The sequence below is a fragment of the Polypterus senegalus genome, chromosome 1 (assembly GCF_016835505.1).
Source record: "Polypterus senegalus isolate Bchr_013 chromosome 1, ASM1683550v1, whole genome shotgun sequence".
NCBI classification, from domain to species: Eukaryota; Metazoa; Chordata; class Cladistia; order Polypteriformes; family Polypteridae; genus Polypterus; species Polypterus senegalus.
The window spans coordinates 336064137-336090230 of NC_053154.1; the positions used below are offsets into that span (position 1 = coordinate 336064137).

Genomic DNA, 26094 nt, shown 5'->3' on the forward strand with positions numbered 1-26094 from the left:
ATAAAATTAACGAATACATTAGGTAGAAGCATTGAATTGCCTAAAAACATTGGGCAGAAAAGACACCGGGGCACTTTTTAGCATACCATGGTAGAAGGAGCCTGTGGTTAAAAGTGCTTCCTGGAGGGGATTTTTCATGACGTCATCTGATTTTGCCATCATTCTCTTTCCACAACACCTTCCAGTGTGTCTAGGGTTGTCCCTGTGATGAATCAGGTTTTCATGATACGTTTGTTCAGGCCTTGTGCTGCTTTTGTGCTCCGGTCGCTTCCCCAGGAGACTGCAGTGTAAAACATCACACTGGCTTCTGTGGACTGGTACAACATTTCCAGCAGCTTGCAGCATACATCAAAAGACCTCAGTCTTTTATTGCCTTTCTTTGCTTTGATATTGATGATTACTTAGCATAATACTACATTTCATCTTGATTTTTCTTTTTTCTGTAGGTGCTAACAGAATTACACTTCAGGATTCTAACATTCTCCAACCGATGGGGTTAACAGTCCTTGGCGAGTATCTTTACTGGATTGACAGGCAGCAGCAGATGATTGAATGTGTTAATAAAGCAAATGGTGATAAAAGGACAAGAATACAAGCAAGAATCGTTCATTTGACTGGTATTCATGCTGTGGAGGAAATTGATACCGTTGAATTTTGTAAGTTTAAACTAGCATTGCATGATGATTTAAATTTGTAGAACGGGCAGCTGTTTCCGACTCTCTGCTATCATACACAGGTTTATGAATTAATCTTAATGTTTACTAGGAAAGACACTGTCTTAAAGAGATACTGGAGAGTTCATTTTAACATGGACTGAGCATCTTAGGGGCCTGGGCCTTCTAAACCTGTACCTGAATTACTGGCAACAATAAGAAGAGATAAATTGGGCTGTTTGAATAAGACAGAAGAGGAAAAATTTTTCTTTCATATGAGCACTGAAACATTTGAAACCAAGATATGCTTATTCATTTTAAAGATGATTTCATCCCACATTCCATTCATTGGGATTTGTGATACTGAACTGGCATTCTTTAATGCAATTAGGTTGACATTATTACTTATATGTATTAATATTCATAAAAGATAATGCACTTGGAATGTTTAGTTATGTCTCATCTTTCTTTACACATCTCAAAATTTGTTAAAATATATTAAAATAGATTTAAATTTTTTAGTAGCTTAAAAATTTGAAAATAGGACACATGCAAAAATCTTTTTTGGGGAAAGGAAAGTGTCTGTCGTATAAGCATCTTTCACACTCTTCCAGGTCCTAATTTGTGTAATTTATTTTTTGTAAATCAAGAAAGTATTGTGTGTTGCTTTCCAAATTTTCTTTCAAACAAATGTGAAAGTTTTGCCTAAAACAGATTGCAGCTTGCATGCATTTTCTCACGATTTATCGTTTCTCTTTGTCTCAAAGTATCACACCCATGTTCCCATGATAATGGAGGCTGCTCTCACATCTGCATTGCAAAAGGAGATGGAACCCCTCATTGCTCCTGTCCTGATCATCTGGTATTGTTACAGAATCTCCTAACCTGTGGAGGTAACTTTCTTTAACTAACAATTTGTTTTTTGTTTTTTTTTTAATTTCAAGAATTTTCTTTGAATCATATGAGAAGAAAGAATGTTTTAAAGCAGTGGTTCCCAAACTCTGTCCTGGGAATCCACTGTGGCTGTAGGTTTTTTGTTATCACCAAATTCATAATCTATGACAATAATTTAATTTGCTGTTCTTTTTTTCTCTTCTTCTGCTTTGAGAAAAGCACAACAGTATGATTTTTACATTTGTGACATTTTGAAATATTTGTTTTTGTTATGGCTTTAAATGCTTAGCACTCTTTTGTTATTTTTTGTTATTTTGTTTTTCTATATAGTTTGCTTATTTCACTGTATCTGAATAATTAAAAACAAGCAGAGTTAACATGCCTGGCAAACACTGAATAATGAAAGGGTGCAACTACTTCAACATTAAACCCACTAATTAGTACATGATGGATTAAATAACCAGAACAACTGGAAAAGCAGAATAAAAATCATGATGAAAATATTGTTAAAAAGTAAAAAATAAAAAAAACTACATTTTCCCCATATAACTACTTAGTACATTTTAATAAAAAAAAGTACCAAGCTTGGTTTCGTAAATTTTATGTTGACGCCAAAACACAAAAAATCTGAATAATCAGGTTAGGAGTTTAATTGAAAACAGAAGTTGGTTAGAAGAAAAACCTGTGGCCACAGTGGGCTTCCAGGAGTGAGTTTGTGGATCACTGTTTTAAAGATTACCCAGCTGAAAAGCTAATAGGAATCCTTCCTTCCAAGTCATTTTGGATGTGATTATTTTAGGTACTTGTGACACAGAGAGTTAAACTGCAACTTGAATTTTTAAAATGTAGTCTTTTAAGGTATACCATATTTATGCACAATGAAAAAGGTATCCATTCAGTGTCTCACGAGTTGAGTACCCCCAAAAAAGAGGTCAAACCACTAATATATATTGTATTGCTGTTCAGTATAAAGGATTATGCTCTGAATAAGTAGGGTTTAAAAATGGAAGGATGAATATTTCACATTACTGATACTTTAACTAAGCAAAACATTTAAGTAATGTAACAACCCCAATTCCAAAAAATTTTGGGACAGTGCCAGAAGGGGCTTCAGCTGCCCCGAAAGTGTGCATATTGTAATCTATCCAGTTATCCAATAAAAGGTGTCATTTTGGTTGACTTCTTATTGCATCCATAATGGCTAACACGCTACAACATCCAACTAGCACTGGGGAACTATGAAAAATGGCAATAAAAATGGAGTGATTTGGAAATTCTTTAATCTGTACTACATTGAAAACATTAAAGTAACACAATATTTGATGTTTTACCCTTTGAAACAATTTGTTTTTAAATATGCAGTCATGTCAAGTCAGACTGCAGCATACTTCAAAAAATGAAGGACAGTCGCTCATTTACCATGGTGTCATAGCACTGTTTCTTTTAATAACACTTCATATGTATTTGGGTACTAAAGGTACAAGTTGGTTAAGTTTGGCAAGCAAAATCTTTCCCAATTCATCCATTCAGGTCTTCAGCTGTGCAATTTTACAGGCCCTCAGCCGACATATTTTGCGCTTCATAATGTGTCACACTTTCTCAGTGTTAGGTTACTACTTCAGGCAAGCTTACCTCGCACTGTATTCTCTGCTTGTGCAGCCATGCACTTGTAATCCAGGCAGAATGTTGTTTGACGTTGTCCTGTATAGTGCAGAGACATCCCTGGAAGAAATGTCTGAATGGCAGCATATGTCGCTCTAATACTTGTACATATTGTATGGCATTAATGGAGTCTTCGCAGATGTTAAAGTTACTAATGCCGTGGGCACTAACACACTCCAGTACCATGACAGATACAGGCATTTGGACCTGATGTCGATAACAGCTTGAATGTTCTTTTTCCCCCATTTTGTTTCAATCCCCCAACCCACCCTAGACCAAAAAAAAAAAAAAACCTCTTTGAAATGTTGACTGGTTGGACTACATAACACAATTCATCTGCTTACCAGAGAAGACTGCGACTGAGCCCAGAGAAGACAGTGGCTTTTGTGGACAATGTGGATGTATGGCTTGTGCTTTGCATAATAGTCTTCACTTACATTTGTGGGTGCTGCTGCAAAAGGTTGTTGACTGACTAAAGTTTTACACAAAAATATTCTTTTTCTTTTCTAATAGAACCACCAACTTGTTCACCCGAGCATTTTACTTGTGCCACTGGTGAAATTGACTGTATTCCAATGGCCTGGCGCTGTGACGGAACAGCAGAATGTGAAGATAACAGCGATGAGGCCAACTGTCCGGTGTGCTCAGCCACGCAATTCCAGTGTGCGAAAGGCCAGTGTATTGAGTTAAGTTTGAGGTGTAATGGTGAAATTGACTGCCAGGATAAGTCTGACGAGCAGGACTGCATTGGGGGTACGTCTACTACACGTTGAATTCTTCCATATTAGTTACAACTATTGTGTTTGTAGTTATTTTAGAAATTGTCTTGGGGGATATCACTGAACACGTTTTAATTTGTTCAGCAAAGTTTAAAATTTTTTTTTAAACTAAGACATTTTTATGCATGTTTGCTTCTATTGAGGCTGGAAATTCCCAGCTTTTAAAAGTGTCTGGTGCTGAAATTGTGGTGTGTTGTTTTTTTTAAAACAGTAGAATTAGTTTTGACTGGATGTGCTTGTGGGGCACTTGTTTTTAATCAAGCATGACTTTTAACAATTTAAATATGGTTTTGTTTTTTCCTGCAAAGGCTTTTAGTAAGTAGTTTCATTCTTTGCACAAAGTGAGTCTTTGTATGATTGACTATACTTGCACTAAATAGTTTTTATGCTCATGTTGCAGTAGAATGTCATCCAAACCAGTTCCGTTGTGGCACAACACAGTGCATCTTGTCGAAACAGCAGTGTGATTCCTTCCCAGACTGTAGTGATGGCTCTGATGAGTTTTTCTGTGGTAAGCATTTCTCTTTCTCTACCTCAGTCCCAGGTCCCTGCTCTCTTTAGTGGCTAAGATCTTGAACCACAAGTCCACAATTTGCAGGTTTAGTCACTGTTGTTGACTTCCATAGTTAACCTTATTCTTAAAAAGTGCTGTATAAAAAGTATGTTTATATGTATAGCAATATGAAATTGGTAATTATGACTCACAGTAAATTTACAGTAAACACATATTGCAGGTCTTTTTTTTTTTGGACTTTTACAAACCGGTTTGTGTTTGTTTTGGTAAGCACGGTTATCTGGATTTAAGTAAACTTTGTATTATTAGTTCTGCTAAATTCTTGGCATTAGCACAACTCTATGTTGATTGTTTCTTAAGACTAGCTTAGTGCTTGAATCTTTTTATTTTACTGTATGTTTTTTCATTTAACATCCAGTGCTCACAAGCAGGCCAGTCTCTAAAGCGAGCAAAATCCGGTGTGCAGTACTAATACAAAATAGAATATTATTAAACTTTTGTTATGTTTTTAAATATGCATGTCATGATTTACATAACGGACCACAGGCCTCCACCAACCCCAATCAAAAAAAATAAGTCGCCTTATAATTTATCATGTTGTCTGTGACCTTTTAAATAATGTGCAGCTGCTCTGTTTAAATCTTCCCAAACCTGTTGTTTTTTTTATTTTCTGGTTGCATTGTTTCATTGTTTTCCTCTCAGACTACCTTGTGCCTTCTCCAGATGGACCACAGACTCACAGCAGTGCTATTGGACCAGTTATTGGCATCATTCTGTCGCTGTTTGTCATGGGTGGAATGTATTTTGTCTGCCAGAGAGTGGTGTGTCGTCGATACAAGGGGCCCAATGGACCTTTTCCTCATGAATATATTAGTGGCACTCCTCATGTGCCTCTTAATTTTATAGCCTCTGGCAGCTCTCAGCATGGTACATTCACTGGTAAGACATTAAACAATTTTTTAAAGGATTATTTTTTTTAAAAAAAGGCATTTCTAGCATTAAATGTTAGAAAGGAATATTGATGGCCAAATTTAAGCACATGCAAGTATCACTAATTATCTGTGTCCAGTGGTAGGTTATTTATTTAGTTTTTCTTGTTTTATTCAGCAGTACAGTGGACCTTTTGTAGCAATCATTCAGTATGCAGCGTTCAAAAAAAGAGAATGAAAAACCTTCAGAAATCTTAAAGGGGGGATTTAGTGAGCCTTATTTAAAAGGCCATATTGAGCTGAGGTTTCATTCATCAGTTAGTCCGCTTGGAGCTTATAGTGGAACCTCTTCCTTAATTTTTGTTTATCTGTTCCCGCTTTTCAAGAAACCTGTCATGGTGATTTTTTTCACATCATTGCAGGTGTGCATTAGTGTTTTAAGATCACTAGAATGTACTGTAATTATTCTACTCTGTTTTGACCAGATTATTTGTAAAAAGGCAGATCACTTGTGATGAATTGGCACATACCAAGTACAAAACACGGAGAGATGCACTGTCATACATTATCATTTAAACTGTGGCTTACTCATAAGGTTTCTAATAACCTTTTAGTAAGAATTAATCTGGCTGAAATTGAAGAGACTTAAAGGTGTGACCACAACAAGATAGAAAAGATGTCTGCAAATACTTAGCACAAAAAAAATCACACCATTCATTGATTGATTGGAATCTTGTGGGAAATCTGCAACAACTGTAACTTTTTAAGATCAACTTTATCCTTTCCATCTTCAAGTGTCCAACTTTTAGGATAATAAAAAAACAATAAAAAGGTTATAGGCAACTCTGCAAAAATAGTAGCAGATTAATGTAGGATCTTGTAATGAAAGAAACAGATAGTCCTGAGACAGGCATGTCTGTCAAAATTGTGATGGACAAAGGTAACACCTGAAAGGAAAATCATTAGAACCTACAACAGAAGAATAAATTGGTACTATGATAACAATAATTGAGCCTATCTAACATTTTCTGGTAACATTTATTATTCCCTGATTCAAACAGTATTTTTGGAATTATACAAGTTTCAAAAATATAAAAAGTGGTTTGGTTAAGCCAATGTCACATTACATGACCTCTATTCGGAGGGGATACCAAACTTGACCACTGTAGATATGCTGATCTTGTCGCCTGGGTTTGTCAATTTACATGACGACTTATCACTGGAGAGACTATGTGACAAGATAGAGTGGACTTTGAACTTCAGATCCCAAGGTTGTGGGTTCAAATCTCGCCATGGACACTTTGTGACCATGAGCAAGTCACTTTACCTGCCAGGGCTTCAGTTGGGAAAACAAAGAAATATAACATTTCAGATAGAATCTGTTACATTTCTAAGTTTCTTTGGATGACAGGCATTAGCTAAATCAGTAAAATAATAATGACTATGTGACAACTCTCCAGCACAGCTTCACATTTCCAAAGTGTCACATGCTCACCCTTTTCTTCTGACACCCAATAACGTGCTGTGTAAAGGATTTACAAGCATGGCAGGTTCAGCTACAATCCCTCCTCCTTACCTCCACCCCCACCCCCTTTCTCTCTTGGTACATAAAACAAGCCTATTCTCTTTTGGTAAGGTTCAAAACACAGTTGTATTTCTTATTCCTCGTCACTCTGTTATATGCATTGTACTTCCAAATGAGTGTTCATTGGTTATCAGGTCTCATTCCCACTCTTACAACTTGCTGGGTGAGTGGTGCTAAATGACTGACAGCCAGAGAACTGCACCGTGACTGCCTTTGACTTGCTAAGATGATGTAAACGAGGTATATATCTCACTAGAGATATCGTGTAATGTGACATGGCATGTATGTGTTTTATCGACAGTTAATGGAAAAAAATGTATTAAGAATTGCAAAAAAAAATAGTATGTACATTAAAATAAGTGTGCCAATTTTTGAGTGTTTGAGCTCCTAACTTAAGTAATTCAGTTCACTTACAGATTTTAACAAGTTTATAGTTAGTTAATAATTTGATATACATTTGTAATTATAATGCGACTTTAACCTTTTTTTGTTGCTCTCTCCTGGTAATAAATTGCAGCCATAGTTAAGATATGTGGAGCTTGCCTTTCCTTAGAAATCTGATAGTACTTGTTTTGAAAAGTTTGCAGTCAGGTTTAGAAATGGCTGGAGTATAAAAAAAAAAATACTAGGCCTTGTCATTAATTGTCAATTGTCTATTAATTAATTGTCTATTAATTGATTACTCTGTTTTTCTTTCCATATATTTAGGCATCTCCTGTGGAAAATCAATGATGAGTTCCATGAGTTTGATGGGTGGTAGTGGCAGTGGAGCCCCATTGTATGACAGAAATCATGTGACAGGAGCGTCCTCTAGTAGCTCCTCTTGTACGAAGGGGACGTTCTATCCACAGGTATGGTGGTGGAATAAGGCAGCCTTGGTTTTTGAAATTCTGTTTTAGTTCTCATTTGTTTGTATAGTTAAAAGAAAACAAATATAACATTGTATTTTTATGCTTTTGTTGAGCCAGTACTGAGAAAAATCTGCATGACATCATCTAACATTCCTTGCAGTTGTTTCATGGTACAGTACTTTCACAGTAAACCTCTGAGTTTTTACTTCAGGTGTTCTATATCTGAGCAAATGTAAATATGCATCACAGTTGGAAACACATCCACTTCAACCACACACTTGGAGCTGAAAAAGGATGCGTCTCCTGTTAAGCACCTTGACTCCAAAAAGGTGGCCATTGAATCATTTTTTCCAGTGCAGGTTTGGGTGGTTAAGGAGCCTGCCTCCTCTGCTATAATAGAGATGTCAGACAGATTTCATGGTTGATCCCTTAAGGTGCATCTTTGTTTTTAATGACTTTCTTGACAAAGAGTGAATTTAAGAAGATCCCATTGTCCCTCAAACCTTCCATTCCATCAAGCCTCACATAACATGAACTTATTTATAGCTTGTTTATTATAACATTCAACGAACCAAAAACAAGATAGACAGATAAATAGATACTTTATTAATCCCAAGGGGAAAAAAGGGAGGATAGATTTTTTTTTTTTCCCCTGTTGATTTTAATGTTGGCATATTACCGACATGACTCATCGGTCACAAACTATTTACACTTATTTCAGTTCAGAAAAGGTAAATCTTAAATGTTTATCCGTAAAATGAAAATATGTAACAAATAACCATTCTTGTTACTTGACATACATTTCAACATGTATACAACAGTATCATTCAATTTGGGATAGTCCAACTTGAAATATCTAGACCGCAGTAGAGTCTACCCTCCACCTTTTTATAATAAGGCCCTGTCGCATTACATGATTTTCCAGCAATTTTTTCAGTCATAGGCGTCATTTACATAATCTTATTAAGTCAGTGGCATTCGTGGCACTATGTAGTCTGATATACCATGCAACTCAGTTCAACAGCCTGGCAAAATGTCTTATGTTGCAGGTACAGGATTTGTGTTTGCAAGGTTTGAGATCTAATAAGAGCATAGCTTGAAGTACAATGCATAGAATGCCACTGTGAGCAAAACTAACACAGGGGTTTTGGACCTCAGAAATAGAAGAGAGACCCATCTGTTGGATATTTTGTGTTTTACGTGTCATGACGGAATGAAAAAAGAGGAAAAAGGGGTGTGGCTGAACTCCCCATACCTGTAAAGCCTTCGTTCAGAGCTGGCTCTCTCAGGCAGCACAGTATTAACTGTCAGAAAAAGCAGCAAACTGACAATACTTTGGAAATGTGAAACTGTGCTGGAAACTCATTATGGAGTCAGGTGACATGATTATCAACTGCAGCCATCAAGTCTGACACATGGCTTCTAGTCAGAGGGGATGTAATTTGCCACTCAAATAACCCAAACAGTATATTTGTATGAGTGAGTCAGGAACTGGTCCACTTAAACACATTTTGATTATTTTCAAAGTACTGTTAAGTTCTCCATATACAGTATGTCATCCATAAGTTTGATATTAGTTATTTACCCAAAAAAAACCCTCCTGTTATGCTCCATACCCTCAGATTAGTAACTTTAAATGTCAGTAAGTGCACTTATTTAAATAAAAAAAAAAACGACTGATAAAAAACATTTTTCTTTTACCACGTAGATTTTGAACCCACCTCCTTCACCAGCAACAGACCGCTCTCTTTACAATACGGAAATGTTTTACTCTTCAAATAGTCCCTCAACCACCAGATCATACAGGTGAGTACATCTTGACTTTTTAGAAATGATGATTTTGGAAGCTATTCAAAGTTGCATTATTTTATGAAGAGCAAATACTGTACTAGTAATTTGTAGGATTTGAGAGCTTGAGCATTTAGATTATGTAAATTTGCTGTTTTATTTTGAGCATCATTTATAGCTGAATCTTCATTGTTTGTGTTGCCCTGTGTGTGTCTGTGTGTTTTTTTTTTGTTTTGTTTTGTTTTGTTTTGTTTTAAAAACATGGCAGAGCAAGACTGGGCAGACGCACCCAATCTGATTGGTTGCAGGTTTTCTTTATAGCCAGTCAAATCTTTAGGTTGAAGGCATTGCTGAATTTAACAACTTGCTTTATTTCAGTCATCTTTCAGAAAAAAACTATTTTTTCATTTTTTTTAAATACTAAATTTGTGATGAACAAGACACAGCTGGCAACATAAATGTTAGGTAGCTGCCATTCATAATCATGATTGTTCATTAACAGTGACATTACACAACATTTGCAGACTCCATTCTGTCCTGGTCTCCAGAAAAATAAAAATTGGTGCTGATATTTTGGATGTTTTCCTTAAGGGCCATGTCTCATTATATGAATTTCCTACAGATTTTCAGCTGCAGCCTTCAATTATAAAATCCTAAGTCGGATGGCAGTTGCAGCACTCCCCTATGTCCCCCTGTCATGCAGTCTGACATACCCAACTAGCCCTGACAAAATCAAACACAGAGACGGCCCTTTGTTTGCGAGAACCAACAACCAATGACCACTCTTCCAGAGGTACAATGCAGATATAATGCAGCTATGAGGAATGATGAGCCAAGTGTTTTGGACCTGACAAACAGAAGAGAGCCATGTACTGTATGTCTGATGTTGCATGTTTCATTTACTATGGCAGAAAGGGGTGAGTGGAAAACAAACCAAAAAAAGGTCAAGATTGCAGCCAAACCTGCTGTACCTGTAGAGCCTTCACTTAGACTCCAACTCAGTCAGGCAGCTTGCTTTTGACTATCAGAAAAAAGGAAGGGTTGATACTTTAGAACTGTGAAGCTGTGCTGGAAATTAATCATGTAATCCTCTAACTTGACATACCTGCAGTTTCTAGGCATGTAGTCTGATGTCCTAATCCAGATATACTGTATGATTAGCAACTGCAGTCGTTAGGTTTGATGTCCCCTGCGACTAGAAGTTAAGTATTGTGGCCTTAACTTAAGGTTACTCTGATGGATCCTTTCAGAAGTAAAATTAAGTAAGAGCTTTCAATGGAAGAGGCTGCATGGTGGCACAGTGGTAGCACTGCTGCTTCACAGTAAGGAGACCAGGGTTTCTGTTCTAGGTCCCCTACCTTTGTGGAGTTTGCCTGTTCTCCCCATGTCTGTGTGGGCTTCCTCACGGTGTTCCAGTTTCCTCCCACAATCCAAAAACGTACAGGTTAGCTGCATTTGTGATCCTCAGTTGGCCCTAGTCTGTGATTGGGGGGGGTGTATGTGTATGTGTGTGCCCACCCTGCAATGGACTGGCTCCCTGTCCAGGTTCTGTGCCTGCCTTGTGCCCTATGCCAGCTGTCAGCAGACCCCAGCGACCCTGTTCAGGACTAAGCTGGTTAGTAAATTCAACAGACAGCCATTCAACAGAAATACACAGCAGTAGTGACTGCTTGTCTGATAGGCTGACACAATGACCTCCGCCCACTTCAAGCTTTCAAAGAAACAGTTTGCTTAACCTTTTGATAGACGTAAGTAAACACGATCTTATCTGAATCCTTAAACCTTGCTTTTCTGGTTGTGTGAAGTACAACCTGCTTTAGTAAAAAAAAAATAATAACTTGAATGTGGCACATCATGTGGAATTCATGTATACATAAAGGATTTAGGGTTTATATCCCGGGCCCCCTCTGTGTGGAGTTTTCACGTTCTCTCCCATGTCTCTGTGGTGCTCTAGTTTACTTCCACAGTTCAAAAGAACTGCAGATTAGGTGAATTGACAACGCAAAGTCAGCCATAGTGTGAGTGTAGTGTTTGCATGTGTATTTGCCGCGTTCTGTACTGGTGTCCTGTCCAGGGTGTGTTCCTGCCCTATACTTACTGAGATAGGCTCCAGCCCCCCACTACAGTACTGCTAAGGATTAAGTTGGCTTTGAACATGGTATGGTATAAAGGGATTGAGTGGAACAACACTTTTAGTATCAGGAGCAATTTTAAGAATATGAAGTGCTTTAGTGATTTACTGTATGTAATGTGGTAGAAAGTGGCAGCATTTGATAACATTACTGACTTTGGTGCATATGCGTAATGGTTTTAAAATATAATTGCAAAGATAGTCACAGCAATATAGTAATTTCTGAATCAGAAAGCGTATATTTCAACATGGCAACTAAAATATTAATGAAGTTTGGAAAAGAAACATTTCACAGTGTATCAGGACAGAGGCTAAAGCAGTCAACAAAGGTGTGAATGGTGCTAATATATTCTGAAACCTAGTCTGATATTAACCTCTTCATCAGAGAAGAGAAGAGGAGAGGGAAAACTAGAGTATGCTGCTTTGGTAGGCATGTAGGCGTGGAAATATTTGTGCAGCTCTTGCTTTATTTTTCCCTTCAACCCCTTGCACCAGAACTTGCTCTACTACTTTGAGCCATCTGCATGTTGTTATTTTTGTATATTTTGACAAGATGATTCCAGGTTGAGCGTGCACGTTTCGTCTCGTCTGCTAATCTGTAAAATAACAAACAGTGCTCTGCTTTCCAGCTGCGGGTGGCAAACAGAAGACCACAGTCTGTTAACGTCTTTATAATTTTAAAGTGAAAAAGCAGATAGTGTATGATTGCAGGATACTTGTTTTGAATAACTGAGTAGAGTTTGGGGGGGCGAGGCGATGGTTATAGGATCTGAAGCAGGAGCACGAGGGCACTATATTAACTTTATTTTTTATCCTTATTTGCTAATACAATGTTAAATGCCTATTTATCATGTAGCTTTTACATTTGGAGAAGTGGCACATCCAGAACTGGATTTTGAAACAAAGACAAGGCACTTGCACACACCATGTTGCCAATCAAAGAGGTTTTGACCAAAAACATTGTCCCTTCACATATGTACCCTGCCATGGTGCCCCCATTTTCCAGATCTTGTTCTCTTTGGCTTTTTTGTTCCCAGAATTAAAACTGAGACTGAAGTGAAGATGATTTGCTACCATGTTAGAAATCCATGAGAAAACATAGGAGGTGCTAGACATGGTAACAAAAGAGGAGTACATTAAATGTTTCCAGGAATGGGAGAAGCGCTGGGACAAGTGTGCTACATCTTAAGGAGAGGATTTTTGAGGGTGGCTGAAAGGGAATTGCCATAAGGTATATAATAAAGGGTTTATTTTTTAACAATTCTGGGAATTTTTAGATTCCTCCTCTTCAGTAAACCCTCACCTTAACCTCATCATGTGGTGTTCCGTCATTAATGTTCTTTACAAAGCAGGCCCAAGGACATAGACGCACAAAAAAACTGAGCTTCTCTGTTGCAGGAACTTGAATTTAGTGCCTTGAGCATGGGAAAGGCGCTATATAAATAAAATGTATTATTATTATTAATTTGTTGCCAGGTATTTAAATGGATTTCTGCTTTCTTCTTCTTTTTTTTTTTTAGACCCTACCTGATGCGAGGCATTGCACCACCAACAACTCCATGCAGTACTGACGTTTGTGACAGTGATTATACGACAAGTCGATGGAAGACAAACAAGTATTACATTGATTTGAACTCTGACTCGGACCCTTATCCGCCGCCACCTACTCCCAGGAGTCAGTACATGTCTGCGGAGGAGAGCTGTCCTCCCTCTCCATCTACAGAACGCAGCTATTTTCATTTGTGCCCTCCACCTCCATCTCCCTGTACAGACTCCTCATGACCCTACACAGAAGGACTTTTTCATTGGCATTTGTAAATATTTTTTAAATATGATCAAATAAGATAACTATATTTTATAAAATATGGGCTGTAGCCATTTTGTGGGTTGGGGTGGGTTGGTTGGGAGCAGAACACAAAGAATCAGGATGTGTGAAATTTTGTACAGCAGAAAAATATTTATAATTTTTAAAAATTTACTTTTTAATTCATTGTCACCTGTATGACAAATAACTTGCATCATAATTTTTAATAAACACTATAAAGGTTTTTTAAAAAAATAAGAAAAAACCCTAAGCAGTCACTTTGATTTAGAAAGTTTCTGAAATTTATCAATACTTTTTTTTTGAGAGCCAACAGATTTCCCAGTGTAAACTGTCATTAAAATAGACCTCATGCATTGAAGGATTTTATCATAAAATTTTTGTAATATGTTCTCAATTATCTGTGCCACTATTAATTTTCCTTTAGCTTGTCAAAAGAAGATTCATGAAGGTGTAGTTAAGATTAGAATGAAAGAGAAATCGTACTCATTTGTTTTAATACATTAGGAAAGAAGCAGGCAAGAGAGAATGTCAGAGGCTGATGCCAAGCAGTTAAGTAAATTGAGGTTGTAGGAAAGGAGAAGACTGTTTTGAATATTTATGACCACTATAAAGGCCATGTTTTCTATGTACATGTATATATGTGCATGTGTGTGTGTGTGTGTATGCATATGTATTCAGATATATCTGTACATCTTTTGTGTGTGCATGCACACTGTTCTGGGTAACAAGTTCAATGTGTGTCTGTCTTTGTGTTTTATAGAGTTTCATTTGGGAGCATTTAATATTTAAATTTTACTTTATCACAGTTTGTCACAATCAGTATTCAGTATCTAGTTACAGATACGTGCTGTTTAACAGACCTTTAGTCCGTAAACACACATAATATACTTAGAAAATGCAATTGCATTAATTACATCTGGGTGTTCTGTTTGTTCAATAGAATTCAAAAACTTCTCTATGGGTACATTTTGCAACTTGCTATGTGAAAAACACCATGTTTACCTCTAGATTAAGATTTTTATTTGAACCACAGATTATCCAGGTGCATCGCATATTGATAACATTTTTTTTTTTTTTTTGGACAATTAATATTAACAGAACTGTAATGTTTAGTCCAATTTTATTTTTTTAGTCTGTTACCAGAGTTCTTTAAAGTTTTGCATAATTGAGAATGTTTTTTCTCAATTCTTAAACTGTAGCTATAATAGTGGGAATTTCTGCAATGTAGCTATAAAAGTGGGAATTTCTGCAACTTTGCACATGATTCCTTTCCATTTTCACTAAATTATTACATTTACAAGCCTTTATTTTGCCATCTTTGCAAAGTTCCTTTCACTGAACATTTGCAATGATAATATTTATTTGCTGGAGGAATCTCAAATGTTGGTGGATAAAACACAATTTACACGAAATATTGTTTACTTAAAATATTTAAATTCTCGGAAATAACAGCAGACTTTGTATCATTATTTAATAGACATGTTTGGTATTTTTCAAGTGAGTTATTTCTTAACAAACATGGTATATATGCATTTCCATGCCCCATAGTTTGCAATGTAAAGTGCCAAAGTGAACAAGATATGTTATCAAATTTATAGGAAACACTTAACTTTAGAGCACAATTTTGCAGGGCAAATGCATATGTACCATGTTTGTGAAGAAATAACTTTGATTTGAAAAATACCAAACTTGTCCTTTAAACGAGCCCGTCTCATTTTACCTGCACTACGTGCTAACTATTTTGTTCTTTTCTCCCACAGTAAATAAGTAAGTTAAATTTTTCAAACCTACAGTATATCACAATCTTTAAAAAACACATTTGGAATAAGTATGTAAAATAGTTTAAAAATGTGTTTAATTTTAAAACATGAATTAAAATGTACCCAGCAGTCCGTTTCTTACACTTTTTTTTTTTTTTAGTAAAATGTGTATTTCATGCTATGAAGCATAATCTTTGATCAAGAAATTCTATTGCAATAAAACAAACTCTTGAGAACAGTGCCCTCTTGGGAGCATTGCAGGTATAACATTTGATTCTATACATTTGTATCACTTCTCTCTAGCAATTCAAAACACTTTACATCATTTTTACTTACTAGTGAGTTGCAGTTAACTCTTTCAAAAACATTCATTGTCTGGTTGCCAAACTGTATACCTTCTGTATTGCTTTTTCAACATATGAAATCACGTTGTGAAAGTCTGAATACTTCTGTAGTCTCACAGCGAATTCACTTAGCATTTTCACGATAGTTATTTTAATAGTAACTGGCAGATAAGCATCAACGAATTACTGTAGGGAAAGCATTATTGCCACAATATGGGGTGCACACTGCACTCTTGTTTTAGGCTGCATTGACAGTCAGTAATGCCAAATGAATTCCTCTTCTTGATTCTAGGTCTTTTGCCAGTAAATGTAGTTACAAGCGTCTATAATTATAGAATGAGCAAATTATGCTCTTATCTGTTCAGTGTAACTGTATTTTAATTTCACAAATGTATATTTTAAACCTCTCTAAATGACAGTTATTGCAGATTCAGATCTTAATTCATTTTCTTTTTCACCCACACAAAGCAAACTAGATCCCATAAGTGTGTGCACACACAGACTAATGATTGCTCAGGCACTTCACCCCTTACTGAAAACTAGAAAAACATAGAAGATTCCATTAATGCTGGCCTGTTCTTTAAATTAATCTTAAACAGAAATTGTGGGTTTGCAGTAATTAAATATTTCTACAAGCTACAGTGGATATCTTTTAGCTGTGTGACACTGCTGTCACTGCAAGCCCATCAGCACATGCCTGTTAAATGTAATGGCTCTGTGTGATGTGGCTTTGGTTATGGAGCCAAGCCTTTAGTGGCTCACACTTGCTTAGATGTTGTTCAGTCGGGTTGAAAAGGGAGGAGTGTGTAGGTCAGTGACAAAACAAAAAATGTCTTTCTGAGGAGCAAAACTACATCATTTGTCCAGTTTTTGGGTAAATCAGTAAGGAAGATAACAGAAGCAGACACTCGCCATGTACTGTTGTAATGGAAGTTATCATCCGGTTCTTTCAAAAGATGATCCGTAGTGTTTCAGTTGTCAAGTTTATGGTAAAGCTAGGTAATTTGTTGAGACATTTTTTAGTTTTGAATGCACACTTTTCTTTGAACCTCACTGAACACATTGTGAGAGACCAAACACTTAAACACTAGAGACCTGACCGAGCGTTACTCCATCATATGTAGCCGGCTTATATGGATGGCTCACAATGAAAGCAGCGGCAGCACATGGGAGCCAGAGTTTAAACTTAATGAATGTAACCATGTGTGACTTCGGAATAGTCAGTACTAGTTCTCTGAAGTTTTAATTTTATAAAACTGTTGAATTCATACAAGAAAATGTGCACAGTTCAGGTACTTTAAACAATGATAGACTTGACCACAAAGAAATCTTTAATGTGACTTGCACAATAATTGAAATTAAATAAAACCAGGTACATTTTACAAAACATTTAATACAGGACATTTAATTTTATAACTGTTAACTTGAAAGAGGGGGGACCATCACAAATGTTGCTTTAATAAAGCTCCTCTATTATGTACCAACAGCAGCTGGAAGGCAAAACAGACATTTTGTCCTTCTGCTATCAGAGGTCTCATTTTCCTTTTCTATACATGTCAAGTGATATTGCCAGTCGGCCCTTAAGAAACACAAATAGATGCCATTGTCAGGTTTGACTTTAAAAAGTTTAAAAAAAAAAAAGTGATTAGAATGAAATTACTGTAGTTTTGTTTCTATGATAATCAATGCAACTTATGGTGGACTATCACCATGTCTAAAGATTGTCCCTTCCTTGTGCCTGATACTTGCTGGGTTAGGCTCCAGCTTCCCTAAAACCCTGCTGAACATCAGGCTTCACACGTGTGTGGTCCAGGGGAACGAAGCAGCTGGAAGCTGTGGAGTTATCTGTTGTTTTCTTTGGTATCGTGTTGGTACTGAAGTGCGAAAGCCGGTATTGGTACCAAAGTCAGAATGTTTGTATTGATCCAACACTAATTTGTACCTGCATATATGTACATATACACTCACACACATACAGTATATAACAATATTTCTGAGTCTGTCTCAGATTCTTCTGGCCCTCATGTAGAAATGCCAAGCCTTATTCATTACTTGTCGGAATGTTCTGTGTACATTTCATACATCTGTTCAGTTTAACTCTCTTGTTCAGATTTCTTATGCATTTGCCTACCAAAAGGAAGTGCTGATGACCTTCCCGAAACACACCTGAATGAACTTTTCTTTGATACATAAATCTGTGCCTATTCATTTAATGTAACAATTTTCTCCACTTAACTGTTAAGGAAGGACAAAACCAAAGGAAAGAAAGATCTGTTTATTTGTGTACTGAGAGCTTTTGGGGAAAAATGCAGATGTCTTTTGACTTGGAAAGCTAAATTAAACAGGTTGGAGTTCATTTAACTTTACACGCTGAAGTGTCACTGAATGATGACTGGCAGAGGAACAGAAGAGCTGGCTAAAATGAAGGCCTGCATGGGCACACAAGCAAAACTCGAAAAATGCGGACTTGTGCTGTGTGTTGTCAGTTGTCCACCCAAAGCAATTTTTCGGGTGAATCCTGCAGACACAGTTCTTTCAGAAAACAAACATGTACGGAAATTCATTTGAACATTAGAGTAACTTGTAAATAAATCACAGAGAAAAAGCCTGGCATGAAAATTAAGTGCTGCAGTGTTCTGGCATCCCTTCCCGGGTTAGTTGTGCCTTGTGCTGCTAACTGCCTTGTACCAGATAAAGTGGTTTCAGGAAATGTTTGGATAAAACTTAGATGTTTGTCGCATTTCCAAGAAAACGCGGATAAAACAAGTTTAGTTTAAAAAAAAAAAAAATAAAAATAAATACCAAGCCTAATAGTATAACAGAAAATATGTTTAATGAAAACTGTTTTTTTTTTGCACAGTTCAATGTTGCCACTTTATTACTTGCCAATTCTTTCAGTCCACCAAACGTGAATCTCTTTCTGCTTCTTTCTCTTTATCATTAAGCCCTTTTGTACGATGGAAATGGTAAACATAAAGCACAAAAATCACAAGTGTTTTTGGGAAGAAGGTTATCGTGCCAGCTACCATTTCCAAGTGGTCTCTCCAGTTTTTTATTTTTTTTTTTTTATTTTATTTTATTATGGCAGATGTGTATATTACTTTATCAATGTTTATTTGCATGTCTAGTTAATGACTTTATTTCTTTTCATTTCAATGAAGTGTATTGGATTTCTGTGCTGGCCAGTGTGAATTTGGACGCAAGGGAATTGAAAGTGCTGGAAGGAGTGGGCTTGTGGAGTGAGGCGGATGAGGGTGAGCTGAGGGGATGAGTGCGTCAAAGAGAAAATGCTGCAATAAATAAAACAAAACAAAAAACATTGCTTTTAACCACTTTACACTTATTTTATTATTTCAACACTACTGTATCTTAAATTTATGACCAACATTTGGTTTGTGTTTCACGTTGAAATAATTTTCAGTTTAATTATTCCCTGTATAAATAATGTAAAGTTGGCCTTGCAGTTTAATTTTGTATTATAGTGTTTGTTTTTTTTTTTGATTTTATAATAAAGGATATATTTTAAAGAATGAGTTATCAGATTCATGACATTATTGAATAGCTTTGTGAAGAGGAGGAGAAAAAAAGTTCATTGTAGACCATCGTGCGAGTCAAAACTGAAGAAGATAATCAGTTGATTAACAATGGAGGTAAGCAGACCTTTTAATTTAAATTTAAAGACATAGAGTGTAATGTATGGGATAGCGAGTAGGCTGAGTCCACATCTTTATTTTACATAGCACCTTTAATAGATAGATACTTTATTAATCCCAAGGGGAAATTCACATACTCCAGCAGCAGCATACTGATGATAAAAAAAAATATTAAATTAAAGAGTGATAAAAATGCAGATAATACAGACAATAACTTTGTATAATGTTAACGTTTACCGGGAGATGGAATTGAAGATTCGCATAGTGTGGGGTCTCCTCAGTCTGTCAGTGGAGCAGGATGGTGACAGCAGTCTGTCGCTGAAGCTGCTCCTCTGTCTGGAGATGATCCTGTTCAGTGGATTCTCCATGATTGACAGGAGTCTGCTCAGCGCCCGTCACTCTGCCATGGATGTCAAACTGTCCAGCTCTGTGCCTACAATAGAGCCTGCCTTCCTCACCAGTTTGTCCAGGCGTGAGGTGTCCTTCTTCTTTATGCTGCCTCCCCAGCACTCCACCGCGTATAAGAGGGCGCTCGCCACAACTGTCTGATAGAACATCTGCAGCATCTTATTGCAGATGTTGAAGGACGCCAGCCGCCTTAGGAAGTATAGTCAGCTCTGTCCTCTCTTACACAGAGCATCAGTATTGGCAGTCCAGTCCAATTTATCATCCAGCTGCACTCCCAGGTATTTATAGGTCTGCACCCTCTGCACAGTCACCTCTGATGATCACGGGGTCAATGAGGGGCCTGGGCCTCCTAAAATTCACCACCAGCTCTTTGGTTTTGCTGGTGTTCAGTTGTAGGTGGTTTGAGTCGCACCATTTAACAAAGTCCTTGATTAGGTTCCTATACTCCTCCTCCTGCCCACTCCTGATGCAGCCCACCATAGCAGTGTCATCAGCGAACATTTGCATGTGGCAGGACTCTGAGTTGTATTGGAAGTCCGATGTATGTTGGCTGAACAGGACCGGAGAAAGTACAGTCCCCTGTGGCGCACCGGTGTTGCTGACCACAATGTCAGACCTCCAGAGGTCAATGGAAGAGAGGAATTGGTAGCTTATGGTGAACTGTTGTAATTTTCAATGCCAAACTGTCCATAACATGTTTAGAAATTTATGCAGTGCTTTCAGAAAGTATTCAGACCCTTTACCTTTTACACATTTCTGTTTTGTTACATCCTTGTTTATTTTTTCCCCTCAGCAAGGACTCAATACCCACTAATGACTAAGTAAGAAAAAAATTTTAGAAATTCTTGTACATTTTTTTAAATAAAATGAATAAAAACAGGCACAAGAATTCAGATCTTTTCCTATGACACTTGAAATTTTGTTCTGGTCGATTTCCTGAATTAGCCTAATTGATTAACCCAGGGGTGGCGAACTCCTGGCCTGGAGGGCCGCAGTGGCTACAGGATTTCACTCTAACCCTTTTCCTAATCAGTGACAAGTTTTCACTGCTAATTAACTATTTCGCACGAGTCGTTGAGATGTTTCTACATCGGTGGTCAATTCAGTGGACTGAAGGTGATTAGTCTTTGTACGGTTCCTGGAAAATAATGAAAAACCATTGAAAACGGGACTGAGGCTGTGCCCCTGCGTCTCTCCTTCATGTCTTTGAATTTAAATTTTAGGATGGAGTAATTTATTATGTTTGATTTTTTTTTTTCTTTGTATTGTAAAAGTTGCTGTCTTACGTGACGCATCCATTTTGAAGGACTATCTTAATGAATATTTTTGAAGTGATGACTCTTAAGGTAGCTGTTTGTCTAGGACTGCTTTTGGTCTTCTGTATGTTTTGCATGTGGTGCGTCACACATCATCATCTCCTGTACAATACTCTACTGTCTGGTCGAATAACTAAACAAGTTAGGGTGTTGTGCAGGCACTGTAGTCCTCAACGGACTGAGTTAAGCAGGTCAGTTCTAGAAGTTTCTCAAATCATTTTCACGGTTGTGGGAGCCCACCAGGACTGGACAAAAGGTAGAAAACAGGATTGGACAGCACTTGAGTCCATCACAGAAACCTCCGTTACTCACAAACATACACGGTGATAGCTTGCAGTTCCCAATTAACGTAACCCAAATAAATTCATTTATAACTAGCAAAATACCCGCGCTTCGCAGTGAAGAAGTAGTGTGTTAAAGAAGTTATGAAAAAGAAAAGGAAACATTTTAAAAATAACGTAACATGATTGTCAATGTAATTGTTTTGGGACTGTTATGAGTGTTGCTGTCATCAACGATTTGATTATCATTATTTCTTTCAATCAGGTTCGTATTTGGAGGACGTGTTGTGTTCAAGTTGTATTCCGTGTTTGTCTAGTCTATCCCTGACCATCTCATCTTCGTTGTCAACCGTTGTAAAGAGAACAGGTGTCATTCATAGAAGTGATCACTACCCAAATCGGTACTCGTGAATCTAAGATGTTCAACAGGCATTCTCGGTATTAAGTTGTGGATTTGCATGGGAATATTTAGCGGCAGCGTGTCTATGAGCGTAAAAAAGTTTCTCTCGCACTTTTGCGGAGTTTGTGCCAAACACTATTCTATCCCTGACCATCTCATCTTCATTTGCACAAGCACAGTCCTTCACCAGCAATTTTAACTCTGTTACAAAGTGATCAAAAGTCTCGTTTATACCCTGCGTCTTCTCATTAAACTTGTATCTCACGAATATCGTATTCGTAGGCATGACAAACGCCAGCGGTAGCCTGTCTATGAACTTAATTTAAACTTAAGCTTTACACCGTGTGCTTTGTTTCCGCAGTAGCTGCACTTATGAATATGCTTGTATGCGTCACTCGCTTCATATTCTTTTGCTGCCTTCTCAATTGTGTAATGTGTTTTTTGTTCAGCGCTCTTTGGAGCTCTCGCTTGTTCTCTGTGTACTGCGTTCACAGTCAGTTCACGTGAGCCGCTCGGAGTACATGCATCGAAGGTTCTCAGCTGTGCTCGCGCGATCTTGCAAAGTCCACAGCTTTATTTAATGTTAGCTAAGACCCGCCACTTAAAAGTTTCTCTCGCACTTTTGCGGAGTTTGTGCCAAACACTATTCTATCCCTGACCATCTCATCTTCGTTTGCATAAGCACAGTCCTTCACCCGCGAATATTTAGCAGCAGCGTGTCTATTGGATTGCTGCTGATGGACGGCCTTATATGGGCAGGCACTCAATTACGTGGGAGGCGTGACGATGAGGGACGCAACTCCGCCTCACACAGCGACCAAGCTGCAAGCTATAGCTGTATATATGGACGAAAGAAGGTTCCAGTTATGACCGTTACACGTAGAATTTTGAAATGAAACCTGCCTAACTTTTGTAAGTAAGCTGTAAGGAATGAGCCAGCCAAATTTCAGCCTTCTACCTACACGGGAAGTTGGAGAATTAGTGATGAGTCAGTCAGTCAGTGAGGGTTTTGCCTTTTATTAGTATAGATGAATCCCCCCTTTGCTTTAACGCGTCTGGGTGTTGTAATTTTCATGAAATGGAACATGCAAAGCGATTCAGCTATGACAAATGTTAGGAAATAGCGGAAGTGAAAGGCAAACTTTGACAGCGATTGACCATTGTGAATGTGGCTACTCTGATGGTAAATTTATAGAGTGACCACATTTTTCAAAGTCTCAAACTGGGACACTTGTGTAGCTTGTACTGTATGCTCCAAGGTTGTCATAGTTTTGCCTTTTTATATTAGTTTTTATTTCTAGATTTTTTCTAACCTTACCTGGAAATTTGGTTTAGTTTTAGTTTTCCTTCACCGTATAGTTTGTTTAAATTTCATTTTTATTTCACAAAGACATTTCTATTTTATTTTTATATCTATTAGTCTCAGTTTTAGTAATTATGGTATGGAGTTTACTTTTGTGTCACAATTAGACAGAACTGTACACTTAACAGATTTAGATATGAGTTTAATATTAGTGGAAGCTTACTACACGACATGGTTTACTATCTGGTTTTGTTAGATAACAACAAGCACAATGAAAACCAGATACTGAATATGAACAGTTGTATGCAATTTTATAAATTTGAAAATATTTTCTATGTCATTTGTGCTGAACAAACGTGCGCTGACTTTTGCCGCTTTTCATCTTTTCCTTTTATTCCCCGCAGTGGGACAATTTTGTAACGAAATTTGGGTGAATTTTAAGGTTTGAGGGTTTTTTTATTCTAAATGTCTACAAAGTGGCAGGTGAATTATTTTCAACAAAAAAGGAAGCACCTGAGAAATAAACTGAAACGTTACTCACGCGTGATTTTTCTGTCCATACAGTAAAGGTTTTGTTGACCAGCACATTCCGATTTTAGGAGTTTGAATTACATATTGATATACAACAAGCGCAACGAAAGGTGGCACGTACATCGCTTTCCATTCCACACTCTTTATGCGCCCGTATTCAGCTCTTTCTGTTACCGTAAATGTTGTGTCACCAGCTGCCGATCACTGGATGAATACATGCGGGCGGCTTGTGGGGGATGACTTTCTGTTTTAGAGTTTAAAGTTACGAGGGTTAAAGACTAGCGCAAGAATATTATTTCAAAAAACGAAAATGTTTTTTTTAATAACTAGGGGGCTCTGCCCAATGCTTGCTTTGATTGCCAACCCCCATGTGGGCGCTATGCACTAGTCACGTCAAGGCTCTGCCACTCATTTAAGGGGAAGCGGATGTACAATTTAAACAGATTGTTATTTTCATGGGAATTGTTACATATGCATAATTGAACTAACTGTTGTACATTACAGCGAGTAATTAACCATAGTAAAAAATAGAAAAAAAACAATAAATTGAAAGAAAATTTTTTCATGTTGCATTAGAGCTATTCATTGTGTTATACGTTTTCATTCTCTTTAGCTTTGAAATTAACAGGCAAATACTTTTTAAACTTTTACTGTAAATCTTCAGTAAAAACAATTTTTTCAATTAACTTTTCGTCAATATTGCATTGAATTTTGATTCTGTGTTTGGACTTTCATCGTGACAACGCGATGTATAACTGCCCATGAGTGAATTCATTTCTTTCTCTCTAATAAGTAAACCGCCTTTTTTAAATGTTTGTCTCTGTGATTTGTTAATTGTCATAGCAAAAGCTATTCGAACGGGAAACTATAAACGTTTTAATACGAATGGCACATCAAGATCTCCTTTGGTGTCTGTTATCCCCTGAAGATGTACTGCATTACCTTTCTTGTCGCCTGTTAAAATTTTACATGTCAGAATTGTTCGACTGCATAGTCTATTGATACGCATTTCAACAATTTGTGTGTAACTGATCGACAATTTTCAAAAATTCTTCAATAAGATTTGGACATAATACGTCTTCTTTAATTGGGAACTTAAAGTGAGGAATATGTAAAAGTTTATAAGAGCTGAGAGCGCAAGGAACTGTGTCTGTCAAAAGCATTCGCACGAATGAGAGGTCAGAGGCCTGTGGGCGTGGTTGTAAACAGTTGACAGGAGGGCGGGACTTGACAATCTGTTGGCAGTAGTCGTCTCGTCTCAAGATTTTTTTTTTTTATAATGATGTGAGAGTTTCAGTTTTGAATTTAGTTTTCGTTAACTATGCTAACCTTGGTATGCCCACACGTAAAGAACATCCTTGTTGGATTAATGGCTGCTTTATCACACCAGTATCACCAGAGAGAAAGACACAAATGAAAGCATCGGCCTCCATGCAGAGCTTCAAGCGGAAACAGATAAATGGCAGCACTGTGTGTGTCTGTTTGCTTCTTGATGCTGTTTAAATTTCACACACATTCTTTCTTGTTGGACTCTTGAACACATTATTTGTATATTAAATTAGGGGAGTTATCTGGTTTTGTAATTTATATTTTAAATACACTGCTAAAACAATGAAGGGGACACTTAATCATCCCAGTCTAACACCAAGTCAGTTAAAGTCAGTTAAGAATCAGGGATTTCAAAGTGTCCAGTTAGGAAGCACAAGTGACCGGGAATCAACGTCACCTGCTGTGGTGCAAATGAAAGTGACAACAGGTGACCTGGAGTGGTGACACCCCCAAAAAAGGGAATGGTGGCCACAGACCGTTGCTCTCTCCTGACTGATTCTTCTCTAGTTTTGCTGGTGTCCATGTCACTACTGGCAGCCTGAGGTGGTATCTGCAGCCCACTCAGGTGGCACAGCCAGTCCAGCTCCTCCAAGATGGCACATCCATATGTGCCGTCACAAGAAGGTCTGAAGAGCATGGAGGAGATACCAGGCAGAGAGCAGCAGGACTGGTATCTGCTACTTTGTGCGAGGAGGAGCACAGCCAGAGTCTACAAAATGACCGCCATCTGGCTTCCGGTTGTGCATGTTTGTAACCAAACCGTCTCTATGTGGGTGGTGTGAGGACCCGATGTCCTCTAGCGGGACCTGTGCTCTCAGCCCATCACCATACAGCTTGATTGCCATGTGCCAGAGAATATCACAATTGGCAGCTCTGCCATTGGCACCTGTTACTGAGCACATACGGCAGATGTGACAGTCTGGAGACGTTGGGAAGCCTGAAACATCATCTGGCATGACTGGTTTGGCGATGGGTCAATGATGGTCTGGGGAGTCATATTCTTGGACCTCCACATGCTAGGCAACGTTACCCTGACCGCTGTAACGAACCATTGCCTGATGCTGGTGCAGTGGGCCCTGGGTTCCTCCTGGTGCAGGACAATGCCTGGTCTCATGTAGCGAGAGTATGGAGGCAGTTAGATGATGATGATGAGGGCAT

General features: G+C 37.7%; 1 protein-coding gene across 3 annotated transcripts in view; it reads left to right on the plus strand.

The window, feature by feature from the left end:
• Positions 1-18510, plus strand: part of lrp5 (low density lipoprotein receptor-related protein 5) — a 205802-nt gene extending 187292 nt beyond the window's left edge. The window contains exons 16-23 of one of the 3 annotated variants that reach the window (XM_039738958.1): positions 447-656; positions 1421-1546; positions 3723-3962; positions 4389-4499; positions 5205-5441; positions 7725-7867; positions 9576-9673; positions 13307-18510. In XM_039738958.1, the coding sequence (XP_039594892.1) occupies positions 447-656; positions 1421-1546; positions 3723-3962; positions 4389-4499; positions 5205-5441; positions 7725-7867; positions 9576-9673; positions 13307-13568 (1427 nt within the window). In that variant the 3' untranslated portion in view covers positions 13569-18510. The remainder of the gene's footprint in view (positions 1-446; positions 657-1420; positions 1547-3722; positions 3963-4388; positions 4500-5204; positions 5442-7724; positions 7868-9575; positions 9674-13306) is intronic. The other 2 variants (XM_039738978.1, XM_039738968.1) reach the window with 2 other exon arrangements.
• The last annotated feature ends 7584 nt before the right edge of the window (positions 18511-26094 follow it).